This window comes from Mytilus edulis, chromosome 6, assembly GCF_963676685.1.
Source record: "Mytilus edulis chromosome 6, xbMytEdul2.2, whole genome shotgun sequence".
Taxonomy (NCBI): Eukaryota; Metazoa; Mollusca; class Bivalvia; order Mytilida; family Mytilidae; genus Mytilus; species Mytilus edulis.
This window is the reverse complement of record NC_092349.1, coordinates 45,902,546-45,918,900: the sequence shown is the minus strand read 5'-3', so window position 1 is coordinate 45,918,900 and position 16,355 is coordinate 45,902,546. Positions and strand designations below refer to the sequence as shown.

Genomic DNA, 16,355 nt, shown 5'->3' with positions numbered 1-16,355 from the left:
CTCAAGGTAAGTTATCTTGACCGTGGATGTGCAATTTCATTGCCATTCAAACAAAAGAACCTACCATTATTTTATACTCGAAAAATTCATAAGTGCTGGGAAAAAATGTGGAAAGGCATGGCTATTATTCATGTGTCCTTGAATTTGTCAAACAGACATCTATACAGAAACTGATATTGGTCATCTGTATGTTAATGAGATACTAGCCATACATATTTATGTTTTAAAATCGATTAACTTTTAACAAAAGAAAATGTTTTTTAACGTTGCAGAATGACCGTGGCCTGACCCCAGTTTCACACAATGACATGGACGTATTATGTTTTACATTAAAACTGACCAGACGAACTTTTCACATTAACTATTTACGCTCATTTTAACTTGATGCAAATGACTTTGTCCTTGTCTGGACTTTAAATCATTTGTTCATATAATGCATTGAATATTTAATACATGGAAATTGTTATAATTTTATTAAGCATGCGTCCAAAACAATTAGAACTTATTATAATCATCATAATGTGAACAAAATTAGAGCAAAGGATATAATGAATAAATGAGTTTCAATCAATGAAATTAAATATATAAAAAAATATGAAAACCGTTATACTTAAACAGGCATAATCCGTATCTTTATAAGAGCACTCTTCTGTAGACATAGCGATCATGTATTCAAATCATAACACGACGATTCTTGTACTTATGAGCTTAACTGCTAGATGATATTTGTATATACATAAAAGTATAATTAATGCCTTGAACTTAAACTTGAACGAATTCAAAATTTAGACATATAAACTAGTACAAGTATAAAATTTGACATTCGTAGAATATATGGTATATTTCTTGTAACTATATGTATGGTGTGATTCAAATATTATTATGTAACTATCTGTCATATTTGCATCATTACTATGCTTGAATTAAAATTTATTCACGATTTTTTTTCCAGTTTGCTTTGTTACTGACGTTTTAATACAAGTTTATTTGACCGAGATTATTAAATTTTTGTAAAGTTTCTTATAATTGTAATAAATAAGAAAATCCATAACTTTTTAAAAGTCATAAAACATTATGACTGTATATCTGTCAAATGTTAACAAAAATACCGAACTCCAAGGAAATTTAAAAACGGGAAGACCCGAGGGAAGACCCTTCTCAAATGGCTATATCAAAGTTAAGACACACAGGGAGAGATTTCTAACAACATTTTATAATTGATAGAATCACAGTGTCAATCTTGTAATTTCATCAATGTTAGAAAACGTAGGATGACGATGATTTAATTTTAGACTTAATTTGATATGTGTGTCGTCGATTGTGTATCGTAAGGAGATGTAACTCCTGATCTATGTTATAATTTATCACTTAATTGATACTTAGTCGTGTATTTGATATTTATGTCAGTAGGTTTGTGGACCATTAATGTTACATCTCCTCTTGTCTTACTGCTATTGTCACCAATCTGTAATGGAGATCGAATGAATGGAGAAAATGTAAAATAATAAAAATATGTAAAGAAAATTCTGAACGAAAGTCCCTAACTAAATGGCAAATCAAAAGCAAGAACACATCAATCGAGTGGATAACACCTGTCATATCCCACAAGTGGTACAGGCGTTTTCGCATGTAAAAAGGACGGATTCAACCTGGTGTTAAAGCTAGCTAAACCTCTCACTTGTAAGACAGTCGAATCAAATTTGATCATAAATAAAAAAGATTACGTTTTTCATACTCATTTAGCATTTATGATTGAAAATCTGATTAGATTTAAGAATGTTTAAAACACAAGAAACTGAATATAAAAAGAATGATGAACATATCATAGTATGTGTTTAGTACTGTTAATCCTACGTTTTGAGTAACGTTTGCCCTCAATGCTATTTTCACTTTGTGTATCAAGATATAAGTATATGCCATCGCATATTCCTTGACATAAGAATTATAAGTCGTTATATATTGTCAAGTTCATAGATATTTCTTTCTTATTTATTACAATCCCCATGGTAAATATCGCGTCAATTTAGTGATATATTTTTATGAGTAATACAAAAGTAAGAAATCATCTAAAATAATCGTATAAACTTAAGCCAAAATTAAATTAAAAAATGTATTTGTTTTGTGTTAAACATATACCACTACTATTAACATTATGATATGTTCAATCGGACGTATTCAAAATATAAAGTTGAATTGAGAATAATTTTATATATTTTCTCTTCAAGGAATTTTATGCACGGATTTGCTTCGGGTTCCCTTCTAATTTCCTCTATGAATAATATTCTAAGCAATTTTTACTGCTTCCAACGTTTTATAGCTCTATTATTCAAAATCAAACATAAAATATAAAAAAAATAATACACCGTTTTTTCAATGCAAAACGTCATTAAACACCACTTTTGGTTGAATGATATCTTCAACCTTTCTAGTAATTGATACATCCCGGGTTTGACGGTCACACATATTCGTTTTATAAGCTACAAAGAAAACATGTATTCAATATTATTTCCATGTTTATGATTAACACAACACTAAATTGTTCACTTTCTACGAACAACAGAATAACGTTAAGGTCTGAGCGTCTAGAAATTAAGCAATTATGCTCTTACATATGTTGCATCGCTAGCTTTAAATGATTAGGTCTGAGCTCCTAGAAAAGTCTTTTGGAGGCAAGAAATTCATGAAGTTAAATTTTTCATTTTAGAGCACTTGCTCAATTCCCCTGATAATGGCCTGTTAATTCCGATTGTATAATCTGCTAAGTAGTCAATCTTTCGGTTTTGGCAAAATTTATTATATATTTCTTTGTAAAAATTTCCGTTGATAACATAGTAAATTACTTTAGTAACTAATGTTTTCATTTCCTCCAGGCAAAGTTGACTCTATAGAGATAAAGCTGTTCTTTGTACAACCATTATGGTCAAATTGGTAACGTTTTGCTTTTTACAACCCTGTCTTTCAAATGTTAAGGTCTAGATGCGAAATGTTAAGAGTTGGGCTCCCAGTTCGGCGCAAAACATATGATCGTGAGCTGTGACCTTTAGATGCCTAAAGTGGTAAACTTGTGTGGTGTAATAATGCATCTTTGATGTTACCTATTTTTACGTTGGCCTTTACAAAAACATTATTGCGGGATCTAAGTACTTTTGTCTAACAGCTATACTATTTACTAGTTTTTATAAGTTCTCATTTGTAGTTGATCCAAACCTAACATCACTTTGATTTGATAATTCATGCTGGAAAATTATATTTTAAAATTGGAAACATTCTAGAACTGCACACACTTCGTGATTGATTTTCATCTTTGTTAAATAAGTATTGTAATTGATAGCCTGGTAGCACACCTCAATGAACTAGCAATATAATTCAGTGCTTTAAATGTTTCATTGGATGTGCACTTATATTTAATGACTACAATTTACGTAGAACAACAAACATGTGGAATTATCTTAAAGGTTAAATATAGACATCAGATTATTTTTATGACAGATGTAATAATTTTATTATGTTATTACATGAAAATGCTGTCAGATGACCTTGTTGTAAGTAACAGGTTAAAGAGACAACTTGTAAATAAAAAAAAACTACACACAAATGTATCCGATGTCTTCCAATAGATTTAGATGTTTTTGTCTTCCAATACTTGAGTACTTGATAGGTTGAGCACCATTGTGAACGAAATAAATGGTAAAATGCATCAAATCGATTTGGATACTTTATTATTTGTTATCAGTACATGAACATAGTGACTTGTACTCTTCATACTGCAATAATTCTAATCCTTGACAGTTGGTATTGATTTCAAAACTCTGGGTTCAATGAATAGTTGATAACATAATATGTTTATAAACCGTGCATAGAAGAAAAATATCTATGCTCAAGATACTAAAGACAAGAATAATTTCAAAGTGCTCTTATAGAGTCCTTAAAAAGCATATACATTGTGAAACGATAATTCAATTGTTCCGATTAATTAACATTCAAACATATAAATCAAATATTGTCTCTTGATATCAATTATATATAATACAAAGCGTTAATGGATAACTAATTAACATCAATTAAATAAATTTTGATCTGATATATGTTTTATCAGAATAAAAGAAAATATTTGAAAATTGGCTTTTTTATTTCTTAATTTGATTATAACTTTTCAAAATGATTTGTAAATGTAAAATATATTTGTTATAGTTATGTAACAGTTTTATTGTTTGGCCACCCGTGACACTTTGTTGGTTCAAACAGGTGATACGTTGAATAAAAAATAATTGTTTATCTTACTTTAAAATGAAACTGTCTTTAATATATTTGAAATGGAAATTTAAGTATGTTGTTAACAGTTTTCAAATGGTAAATGTTCTGCGCTACTAACTATGTATGTTTTGCCTACACCCACAAAAAATCATATCGAATAGTCGGTTAATCAATTATCCTTCCATATTATTTTCGTGTATCATAAATAATTTGCATAATTAATATAAACATATGTTATTCATCATCATACAAGTGCAGCAGCACAAATAACTTATTAATTGTCTATTTTGTAATTTATTTTAAATTGATCGTGACAATTCATGATGGTATCTATAAGAATGTCAATATGTTTGTTAGAACACTTCATTCATAATCCATTTTCTGCGAAATAACAACACATAACATAAAAAAAATAATACACGAATATGCAAATTTTTATTTGCACCATATTCTTATTACTGATTCAGGCGTGACAAATTGTAAAATGAAAAATATGCTCGATTTACTTAAAGTAGTGATGTATTATTACTATCATTTAAAATCCTTCAAAAGACGTTGAAGGTGTATAAAGTATCTGTCAGCTGACACGATTGGTCATTTGGTCAACAGCTGGTCATATATATATACGTTCACTCAAGTGAGGAATGTATTGAGCGACAGTCCGGTTATAATATGCACGATAAAAATTAATAATACGCGTTTGCATTGTGAATCGTTTAAATTTTAGATATAATCATCTAAAAACAATATGAAGAGGGTTGCAATAATTGGTGCAGGATGCAGTGGTTTAGCTGCAATAAAATGCTGTTTAGATGAAGGTTTACAACCCGTATGTTTTGAAAGTGAAGATGATATTGGTGGACTTTGGAATTATACAGACAGTGCCAAATATGGTAAAGGCAGTGTTTATAAATCGTGTGTTATCAACACCAGCAAAGAAATGATGGCTTTTAGCGACTTTCCTCCTCCGAAACATTTTCCAACTTTTTTACCACATAAATATGTTTTACAGTATTTTAAACTTTATGCAAACAATTTTGGACTTCTTAACTACATAAATTTCAGAACATCCGTCGAGAGTATTACACAATGTTCTGATTTTGATCAGACAGGACGGTGGAAGGTCACATACAAGTCGGACAATTCCGGGCAAACTGTCTCAGAAATATTTGACGGTGTATTAGTATGCACCGGACATCATACATATCCAAATAAGCCTACGTTTGATGGAATAGAAAATTTTCGTGGTACAGCCATCCATTCCCATAGTTATCGAAGTCCTCAACAATTTGCAGACAAAAAAGTTCTAGTAGTTGGTAAGTGCATTATCTTGTTGAAAATAAGAGGCCAATGCCACACTTGGATTCTAGCTAGATATTTTATCACAATGAAGTTTTAACTAGACGATATCTGGTATATTAAAGTTGTTCTATCGTTAACACAGATATTTATGATGACAAATTGAACATTTATGATTTACTTTATATGTTTAAAATATACTTGGTTGTTTTTTTTTTTAATTTACTTATGTACCAAAACAAATAACAGTTACGATTAAGATAATTGTATTTGATTTGTTTCTTAATCATATACTATTGCATTATTTCAAAGCACTTTTTTTGTCTGTCTTCCTTTTAGTGCAAATACTGTCCGTCAAACGATTTTTTTTAGTCTTTTATTCATGTTAGTACTACAGCAGGAGGGGTGTATAATGCTTCCGTAGTGTATTAGTCAATTGTAGACCCTAGTATTTTTATTCAATATAACACGGAAAAGTCAACTTCGATGTTGTCATTAACTACCAATTTTGTCGAATTTAACAACACCAACTACGACGCTGCCACTGCAACAAAAAGGGAAGGGAGATCACTTAGTTAAAGATGATATTGAACTTAAACACGCTTCCTGATATAGTCACAATTTAAGAAAATTTTTCTATAAGGAATGATAAATTACTTTTGTAGGAATTGGGAATTCTGCTGTTGACATTGCAGTTGACCTCAGTAATACAGCATCTGAGGTAATTTCTGTTGTAAACGTCTTATATATACATACACATATATATACACTTACTAACAATATATACACTGATGGTTGTTTCTGCATCATATATTCTTCCCATATAGCTATATATTGTGCACATACATATGTACCATCTGCTCATTTGACATTTTAACTGTCATGCTTAATTTCTAAAATACTTTAGAAATGAAGATAATGCCTCATATACAAAATTTGAACTTAGGATATTACAATTTTTTGGGGGATAAGAAGTTAAAATGTACGATTTCAATAATACATACTACTTTTAATTTATTTGAAGGTATATCTTAGTACAAGACGAGGTGCCTGGGTTATCGGTCGCAAAGGATTCTGGGGTTACCCAGCCGATGCCGTTGCCAACTGTCGTCTATTGTTTCAGCTTCCTAGAAATGTTCTTCAGTATTCTGTTGAAAAAATGGCAAACTTCAACTTCGATCACGAATCGTATGGAATAAAGCCAAAACACAGGTACAGCAACGTTTGATTCTTTCTTACACATTCAAGTTATAACAGATATACCTAACTAAAAACAAAAAGACAGACAACAAACAAAAACACTAAGACAAAAACCGAAGTAAAAAAATCAATGGTAAAATATATAATGTTAAAAAAAACCTCAGATACTTTTAACAATCTTAAAGTACTTAATTGCTTTACATAGTGATAAATAATTGCATCCAAATTACTTCACAAGGGCATCAGCACTATCTTGGATAAACAAATTTCGTAATAAATATCTAGTGCGTTTTAATTGAACAAGTGGCGTTAAACTTGAATAAGTTGTGAATTTACTTGATCTAGCTCACGTGTTGAAAATGACAATCGAATATTACGTACTGTCAGCATTGAAGACTAGTTAATAGGCTATTTGTATGATTTAACCAGTGTTAGCTAGTATTGGAGTTAATTGTAACAGTTTCTTACTTTTTTATTTACAGATCACTAGAAGCTCATCCCACAATAAACGACGACCTTCCGATAAAAATTATGACTGGCAAAATTAGAATTAAGCCCGATGTCCATAACTTTGATGACTGTGGCGTAGTATTTGAAGACGGAAGTTACGAACGAATTGATGCAGTGGTCTATGCAACTGGATATTCATATAAAATCAAATTTCTGGATGAATCCATAGTCAAGATCGAGAACAATAAAACAGATCTTTATAAATACATGTTTCCTCAACACTTAAAACATCCAACACTTGCAGTAGTCGGCCTTGTACAAGCAATAGGTGCAGTGATGCCAATATCAGAAATCCAGTGTAGATGGTTTACTCGTGTTCTTAAAGGTAAGCGCCTTGCAGGATTTTTTTGCGTTCGTTTCGTTTTATAATGGTGGTTAATTATACAATATTTTAAATAAAGTAGGAATTTTAACTGCAACAAAATTTATGTATTCCCTAACTCTGCTATATTTTGAACTTAAATACGATGTCAGTACTAATTAGATATATGTTTTTCAAAGCTATAGAAGGTAAAGAAAATAATAAATCACTATCAAAAATTGTTGGTAAAGATTATGCACACAAAATTATAGGCTCTAAACACAATGTTTATAAAAATGCGAAAGGCGGAATTTTATTATAGAAGTAAACACATTTCATTTTGTCAAAAGCTGTAGGTAATTCCAGGATAAAAAGTAAATGATCATTTTTTATTGTGTTGATACAAAAGTGTATGTAATATCGGATCGCTAATTGATACTAATTGACAGACAATCTACCCCATCCATAAACTGAAATACACGAACGCTACAATTATAGTAAGTTACTATATTTACAGGTATAAATACACTTCCACCTTTGTCGGACATGATGGAGGACATCGAAGCCAAACACCTCCACAACAGTATGCACATTCAGTCACAGAGACATACCCTACAGGTAATCTGAAAATCTTTGTCTCTTATCACCAAAAGATCAGTTAGATTGGCTTATCTGATTAAATCTGCAACTTATTATTGTCATTTAGCACCAGGATGCTTTTATGTCCTCTTTAAATGATTCTGATTACTGAATACGCAATTAACACGATCGAACACGACGCGTTCTATATTGGAATGGAAATTCTTAACCCTCTTGACTCCATTGATAAATCTCTATTTGATTATGTTGCTTTATATTTCGTTTTATACATGTAAGTTATATTAAGTGAAGCTGTTTTTTTATCATAATTTTCTGTTCTTCTTCTACTTATGATATTTTCTCGCTATTTTTCTCTAATGGTAGCAAACACAATGTATTTTAAATGACCCGTTTCCAACTCAAGAAATACAATGCAGTTAATATTAATTGCAACATATATCTATATTAATCCCGTTATTGTGTACTTTCTTTAATTAGTACTACTTGTATAAAGTATTACCAGGTACATCAAACTAACGTGAACCAATCATAAGTGACTACTTAAACAACCTCTTCAATATGAATAGTTATCATTTGACTCCAACGTAAGCGGGTGTTAATAGGGAGCGCTATATACATTTGATTGACCAATATGTTGTCGTCCGTCGTCACGTTGTTTCTACATCCCACCTAACAATAGAAACACAACTTTCACCGATGCTAATATAGATTTTTTTTTAAATCATTTAATAAAAATATTTTTTCACATATTTTAATTGTTCCATATAAAAGCTATTGGGTGTCCCTATTCAAGGTGAACAAGGTATTAACAATAGCTTAAGAGGCAACAGTATGTTGAATGTACTAATTAAATAAAGAAAAAAAAGGAATCGAATAAACTCTACGAGTGACGGCACTAAACATCTATGTAAACGCTAAAATCTTACCTCATCTCGGAAAGTCATGTGGTGAAACAATATAAGAACAAACTGTAAAACTCAGTTATATATGGCTTAATTTTATTTATCGATTTGATGTTATTTTTTATGTTTCAGACATTTTGGATACAATATATGGATGAAATAGCAGAGAAAATTGGTTGTAAACCAAATCTCAAACGTTTGTTCATAGATGACCCAAGACTGGCCCTGCACTGTTTATGTGGACCCTGTTTTCCTGCCCAGTACAGATTACAAGGCCCGGGAAAGTGGAATGGTGCAAGGGCATCTATCATAGGTGGAATGGAACGTTCACTTGCACCGCTGAAATCCAGGATTCTTCCACAGAATGCTAAAACTACAGATAGTAGTTGTAATGTTACTTACATAGCCGTTCCAAAATGGCTGACTTCGTATTTTATATTGTGTTTCATTTGTATTGCATTGCTATGTATGTGTGTATTGTAAACATTTTAATATTGTGATTTTAATTAACATTTTTTATGGACACTCAGCATTATTAACCGAAGAAGCATTTCATGTTAAATTATGAGGCGGGAACTTCTTTTCAGCAAATTAATAGAAACAAACGGCCTTGTAACGAAACAAAAATATAGAGATGCAGAGTCGCTCAATAATAAAAGTGAATGTTTAACATTCGACAATCTACCAAATAAACAATTGTTTCTAGAACAAGATTTGAAAAAGTAGAATGGTGTTTATGAGAGAGCTAATCTGTAATAGAATTGTGATATTCTGTGAATTGAATGCATTTGTTGTAATTTTCTAGGTGCCATCTATGAATTTGAGATCTTTATGTTACCAATCATACATATCCTTTTTTGTGAAGAAAAGGTTGTAATGATGTCCTTTCTTTATAAACATTTTCATGTGCCATTATTTGTAATCCATAATAGCGTGCCAAACAACAAACTTATAGTTACGAACTAAATATATGTTTATGAAGTTTGTTGTACGTATAGTAATACTTACTAATATATAGTTTTACATATAAAACAAATATATACTTCATATTGAACATTTGTAGTTTAAATGAAATAAATTTTCTATACGTAATTTTTCTTTGCATTATATTATTTGTATTGTAGACTTATCCAAATACAAAAGCTTACTAATTTATAGATTTAAGAAGATGAGGTATGAGTGCCGATGAGACAACTCTTTATCAAAGTCACAATTTATAAAAGTAAGCCATTATAGGTCAAAGTACGGTCTTCAACATGGAGCCTTGGCTTACACTGAACAGCAAGCTATAAAGGCCCAACACATTACTAGTGTAACACCATTCAATAGAGAGAAAACAAACGGTATAATATATATAAAAAACGAAAAACGAAAAACACTTATGAGCCACATCAACAAACGACAGATACTGAGTATCAGATTCCTAATTAAGAACAGGTGGTACCAAACCTTCAAACTTATATGAAACAGCAGTGTAACATCACAACATAGAAAGATACACTACAAAATATCAATTGAAATGGCTTAACTCAATCTTAAGACATATTACATTGAATAAAGTTGATCCAATGCAAATACAAAATCAATAAAATAAGGGATAAATAATTAAACTAATTTTAAAATTAAAACACGATACAATGTTTTATGATGCGGCTAAGGGGTGGTATTTTTTTCGGTAGAATAACTGATGTTCATTAAGCTTTCTGGAACGTAAAAACAATATGAATTTCTGATAAAAGCTGCAGACATGATGCCACGTATATGTTGCTTGTGTCTTCTCGTTTCCGTAGTTATGCAATTTATCATGGTCATGTCACTTTTCATCCATATTACAACTTGTCCAACTTTTGGAAAATGAACTGACTACTCTTCCTGGGCACTCTTGTTTTCTCTCAATAATTCTGTATCGTTGGATTATCTCTGTAGTGATTTGTGTATCGTTGTGTTCGTAACTTTTCTAAGGGCCATGATATTTCTGTGTTCGATTTTATTAAGTTAATATCCTATTTATATAGGTATATAGCTGCTTACTTTTTGTTAAATTAAGTTTTTGACATAGAAAAATGTATTATATACACTATTATAATATCGAACTTTATTTGGTAAATTTCTTGTTTAGTAATTCTAAACGACATATATTAAACAAGAGTCACTGCGTCAGGTAATAAGGTAAACTGAGTGAATAGCAAATTTACACTCAGTCAAAAGGTCGGAAATCGGAAATCGGTCACATTCGATAAAATACGGATCAGGCGACTATACCAGATTCAAAAACATGCCACTAGTGCGTTCAAACATCAAAATGGTCTGCAAGTGACAAAAATGATCACGTGAGATAGAGTTAAAATACCACACGTAAAACCAGAACGGTACCAGTAAACCAGTTGATATACTATTTATCAAGTACTTTTTTTCTTTCCTTTTACATTTGGATATTTGCTGGGAAGTGTTGACAAGGCGTATACATCTATGATTTACTAGTAAATCACTAAAATAAGAAACATCTCTAGCTATCTAAACGTTATATGCCCGTGCTCAACTAGATGATTCGTTACAACTCAGGAATAGACTCCTGACCATATATACCCTGGTGTATTCGTGAGACACTAAATCAAAGAAATCAACTGCAAATGATATCTTTTACAGAAATTAACAACCATAGGAGATCATAGGATGTTGTACGGCTAACAACAATGAACAAAGTCAATACAGTATACTCAGCTGTAAATCCCGTAATAAAAAATGTAAAACAATTCAAACGAGAAAACTAACGACCTGGTTAATGTGCAAAATAATGAACAAAAAACAAATATGTAACACAGCAACAAACAAAAACCACTGAATTGCAGGCTCCTGTCTTGGGACAGGCACATAGAGAATGTGGCAGGGTTAAACATATTAGCGTTCGCCAACCCCCCCCCCCCCCCCATAATCATAGGACAGTGTTGAAACAGAACAATACAAGAATTGTACAAAACAACATAAAAATAACGCAAATGATCAATAGTAACAAACTACAACCAATGACAGAAGTGTAACAGTACAACATAGGAAAAAAACTATAAGAATCATTTGAAACAGACATAACTCATCAGATGGATACAAATAGAAACACATGGAACAAAAAAAACAGAGTCCCGATACTTCTACATCGGAACAACAAAACAGATAGTAAGTAAAAATCGGAGAGTACTCGAAGCTACTGCCAGCTAGTTCAAAGCCAATTGCAACTTACAACATAGGTTGAAATGTCGTTATATTATATGTTAATTTCTAGTAAAAAGCCATAGAGGAATAATGAAAAGAAATTATAAAAAAAGATGTTTATCATATGTATCAAAAAATATTTCATGTCACCTGAATATATAGTAGTAATGTTGCTTTCATAATAATTGAAGTTAAATGGAATAAGGTACAAAAAATATCAAACTTCAAATCTACTTCAACGCCTAATTAATTCGAGTCTTTTGACGAAACAGACGACGTACGTCATACACTATAGCTATAAACATGGTTGAATGTTTCAAAAAGCAATTATTACATTTTACAATGCATTTGTAAAAGATAAAACAGTCATAAATTTTGATGTACGAATTAACAGTTCAACTAACGTTTGAGTGCTTGTACTGTATATTTCAAAGGAATACACAAATCGTCGTTGAGTGTTCGTCTATAGTTTTTAAATTAATCCAAACAATAAATTAACTTATCGAAGATACAAAAAACTACTATATTTTACGCCAAGCGCGTGTTTTATATATAACAGTCTCATCGGTGACGCTCGTCTACAGTTTTTAAATTAATCCAAACAATAAATTAACTTATCGAAGATACAAAAAACTACTATATTTTACGCCAAGCGCGTTTTTTATATACAATAGTCTCATCAGTGACGCTCGAATCAAAACTCAATAATGCCCCAAAAAGTACACAGTTTGAAGAGTTTCAATGAACCCAAATTCCGCTAAGGTACTAGTAATCTATTTATCATCAATTCGAATTCGAAGTTTTGTAAAAAGATTATTAATATTTGTAACCATAACAATGATTTAACTATGATAAAAGAATAAAACAACTAAAAAGAAATGTGGGGTATTCGTAAATACGACAGCAACCTAAAAGAAAGTAAATAAAAACCAGGAATAAACATTTATACGACATATCATTTCTATTTTGATTGTTTTCAATGATTTCCTGTCAATGTGTGATGTACTGTCGAGTCAATGATCCAAACTTTGGACACTGATCTATGTTTATTCCGGATTAATTCTTCTTCATTACCGACATCGTTTTGTGGATCGGATGGCGTCTGTCAAAAAAGTAAAACACTGAATTGTTATGAATATGTTGTCAACTCAGAGCATTGCTGCTTTGCAAATCAAAAGTGCTGTGATAAAAATAACTCTTGATATATTTGCCGCTTTAAGCAAATTTGAATACTGTTGATAACATTTATTCAAGTCAGGATCCTTTGGCCTTGGTAAGTCTTGTTATATTTTAAATTCTAGTTCATTCATATGTTACAAAATATTAAAAATTATTATAAATTAAGGAATGTATCTCCCTCGTGCAAAGCTCTGATTCCTTTCACGAATTTGGCTATACTTTTTGGACCTTTTGGATTATAGCTCTTCATCTTTTATATAAGCTTTGGTTTTCAAATATTTTGGCCACGAGCATCACTGAAGAGACATGTGTTGTCGAAATGCGCATCTGGTGCAACAAAATTGGTACCGTTGATTTTATTAGTGTGATGTCAATGTTGAAGAACAACTGGAGGATTTGTCATTACTGTTTTCTGTTCTTTGGTCAGGTTGTTGTCTCACATTTCCCATCTCATTCTCAACTTTATTACCTTTCAGATGTTGAGGCATTACATATGGCTATAGTGGGAATTAAAATTATATTATTTCTGCCAAAGTATGATTCCGTTTTGGTTTAGATTATTTCTAGTTCTTTCTTTGCCGTCTTTCTAAAACAATAAGCTTTGACGGCTCCATTATCCATATTCGTTGAAAAATAATCTGATATGGTATTTTCGAAACCAAAGTTTGGAGAAACAAATTTATTAAACGTTTAAAAAAAAAAGGTCTCATGAACAATATTTTGTCAACAAAAAAAAAACACAAAAAGACCATGGTTCTGTTGTTTGCCATTTTAAACTCATGAAATGTATTGCATGGTTGGTGTGGTTCTCTGAAAAAGTCGAGAAATCGACGTTAACAATTTAAAAGTACTCAATTTGACAAAGATAGTATCCATGCATACAACTTTAACTGACAGAACACTTTATTTCACTCCAATTAAATAATACAATATAGTAATGCATTGTGATGTATGACGTAAAACGTCTGGCCATGACATTTGATTAATTGTCAGATTAAAGTAACGTATGAACGAAAGCCAAGGCCGTAAAATGGCCTTATTTATCTATGTATCTACCTGACAATTAAAGGATAGCAAAACATACCAGTTTTTTAATTGATGAACCACTGACACCATCAGTAGTGCGTTTCCCATTTAGAATCTATCAACAAACCCAACAAAATGGATTCTGTCTTGACACACGCAGACGTAATAGGTATTGGAGAAACTGAGTTTTCTTTCAGAAACATCTGTGTTGACGGTACTGCTAGAAGCGCATTTGTTGAGTTTTACGAAGACAAAACGGGCTTTGTTGTTCTATATTGTACACCTGGTGTATTTGTACTAGTTTTCATACTACATGCTACATGTTCTGCTCAATCTGTATAACCATATCACATGATACCTTCTGAATATGCATGTTATATTTGCTGTTTCATGCTCAGGTTTAATCCACCATTTTTCTACATAAGTAAATGCCCGTACCAAGGAATGTGACAACTGTTTTTCATTCGTTTGAGCTTTTGATTTTCCATTTGATGGGTGACTTACCGTTTTAAATTATCTTTGGTGTTCGGTATTGTTTTTATTTTACTTTATTCGTGAAATGATGTCAATGGTTCTAATGTACAATATAAATGTATTAAACACTTTCCTGAAAATTAGCAAATGAGGCCTCATTTTAAGTTTAAGACCCATGGATAAAAAATTAATGAGATTATAAAGGAGATAGTTTAGTAGAGCAAATCTCATAAATGTATATGCAAATGGATCTAAGGGTATCTAAGGCAAATATGAAGGCATTGCTATAAAACTTAGTGTGGTTTTAAATGGAAACACGACAAAAGAAATCCTCTTTAAGTCTATACTTAAAAAACTCTTTCATTGTGTATCCTTTGACGAAAAAGAAAAATTGCGTCATACCATGTTACTATAAAATATTATAACTTTTACATACACCCTTGAACCGCATATAAAGTTTAAACATCCAATGATTTACCGTTTTATAAAAGTGAAAAAAATGGCAAAAAAAAACAAAAAAAATATTAAATCAATTAAAATGTATGTAATAAAATTGAGAAAGGAAATGGTGAATATGTCAAAGCGACAACCACCCGACCATAGAGCAAACAACAGCCGAAGGCAACCAATGGGTCTTCAATGTAGCGAGAATTCCCGCACCCGTAGGTTTACATTTTTGTTTACAAAATACCAATGTTTTCAGTGAAAAGTCATATTTGAGGAGGAAAATTACTGATGATTATCCTTTTCTAATATTTTGTAACGGCTACAAAAGAAGAAAGTATTTTTGTTGTCCCGTTTTGTTCTCTGAAGCCGCATCTGCATGCATACACATACTGTAGAACTTTCCCTGTGATGTCATTTGGTCTTTGTCTGTTTTGCAGTTGTATTCTGCAGAAGTCAATGACAGCACGCTCAATTTTAAATAGATTAAATGACAAATTTAAATTGATAAGCAATTAAGAATTGAATGCTTCTTTTTGTAAATTTATTGGGGTGTAAAAGCGTTGACCGAAGTACATTTCGCTTCATTCTAAAAATGTACGCACAGTCAACGCTTTTACAACCCTATAAAGTTACAAAAAGAAGCATTCAATACTTATAATTACATGTTTTAGCTAGGATCATGAAAACACGATTTTTATCAAGTTTTATTTAATTCACCTGTGCACTTTATTGTGGGACCTCGTGTCATCATGAATGATAAGTTTTATTGTCTGATGCAATTGCTTACGAAATAACATGTGATGTGCAGTTAGCCAATCAGAATAATGTATTATAATGAAACATACATCTAATGTAATTATTTACTTATACATTAGTTAAATAGTACATTTGCCTTACATTTTCATATAGGTTCGCCAAAGAGATTGATAGCATTGTTAAAACCACGTCAATTCGGG

At 31.3% G+C, this 16,355-nt stretch overlaps 1 protein-coding gene across 1 annotated transcript; it reads left to right on the top strand.

Moving 5' to 3' along the window:
* The first annotated feature begins 4,723 nt into the window (after positions 1-4,723).
* Positions 4,724-10,139, top strand: LOC139527756 (flavin-containing monooxygenase 5-like). Its single transcript, XM_071323395.1, has 6 exons — positions 4,724-5,570; positions 6,219-6,274; positions 6,578-6,765; positions 7,236-7,588; positions 8,082-8,182; positions 9,199-10,139. The coding sequence occupies exons 1-6, from the start codon at positions 5,003-5,005 to the stop codon at positions 9,547-9,549; spliced, it is 1,617 nt and encodes a 538-aa protein (XP_071179496.1). The 5' UTR covers positions 4,724-5,002; the 3' UTR covers positions 9,550-10,139.
* Positions 10,140-16,355: the final 6,216 nt, after the last annotated feature.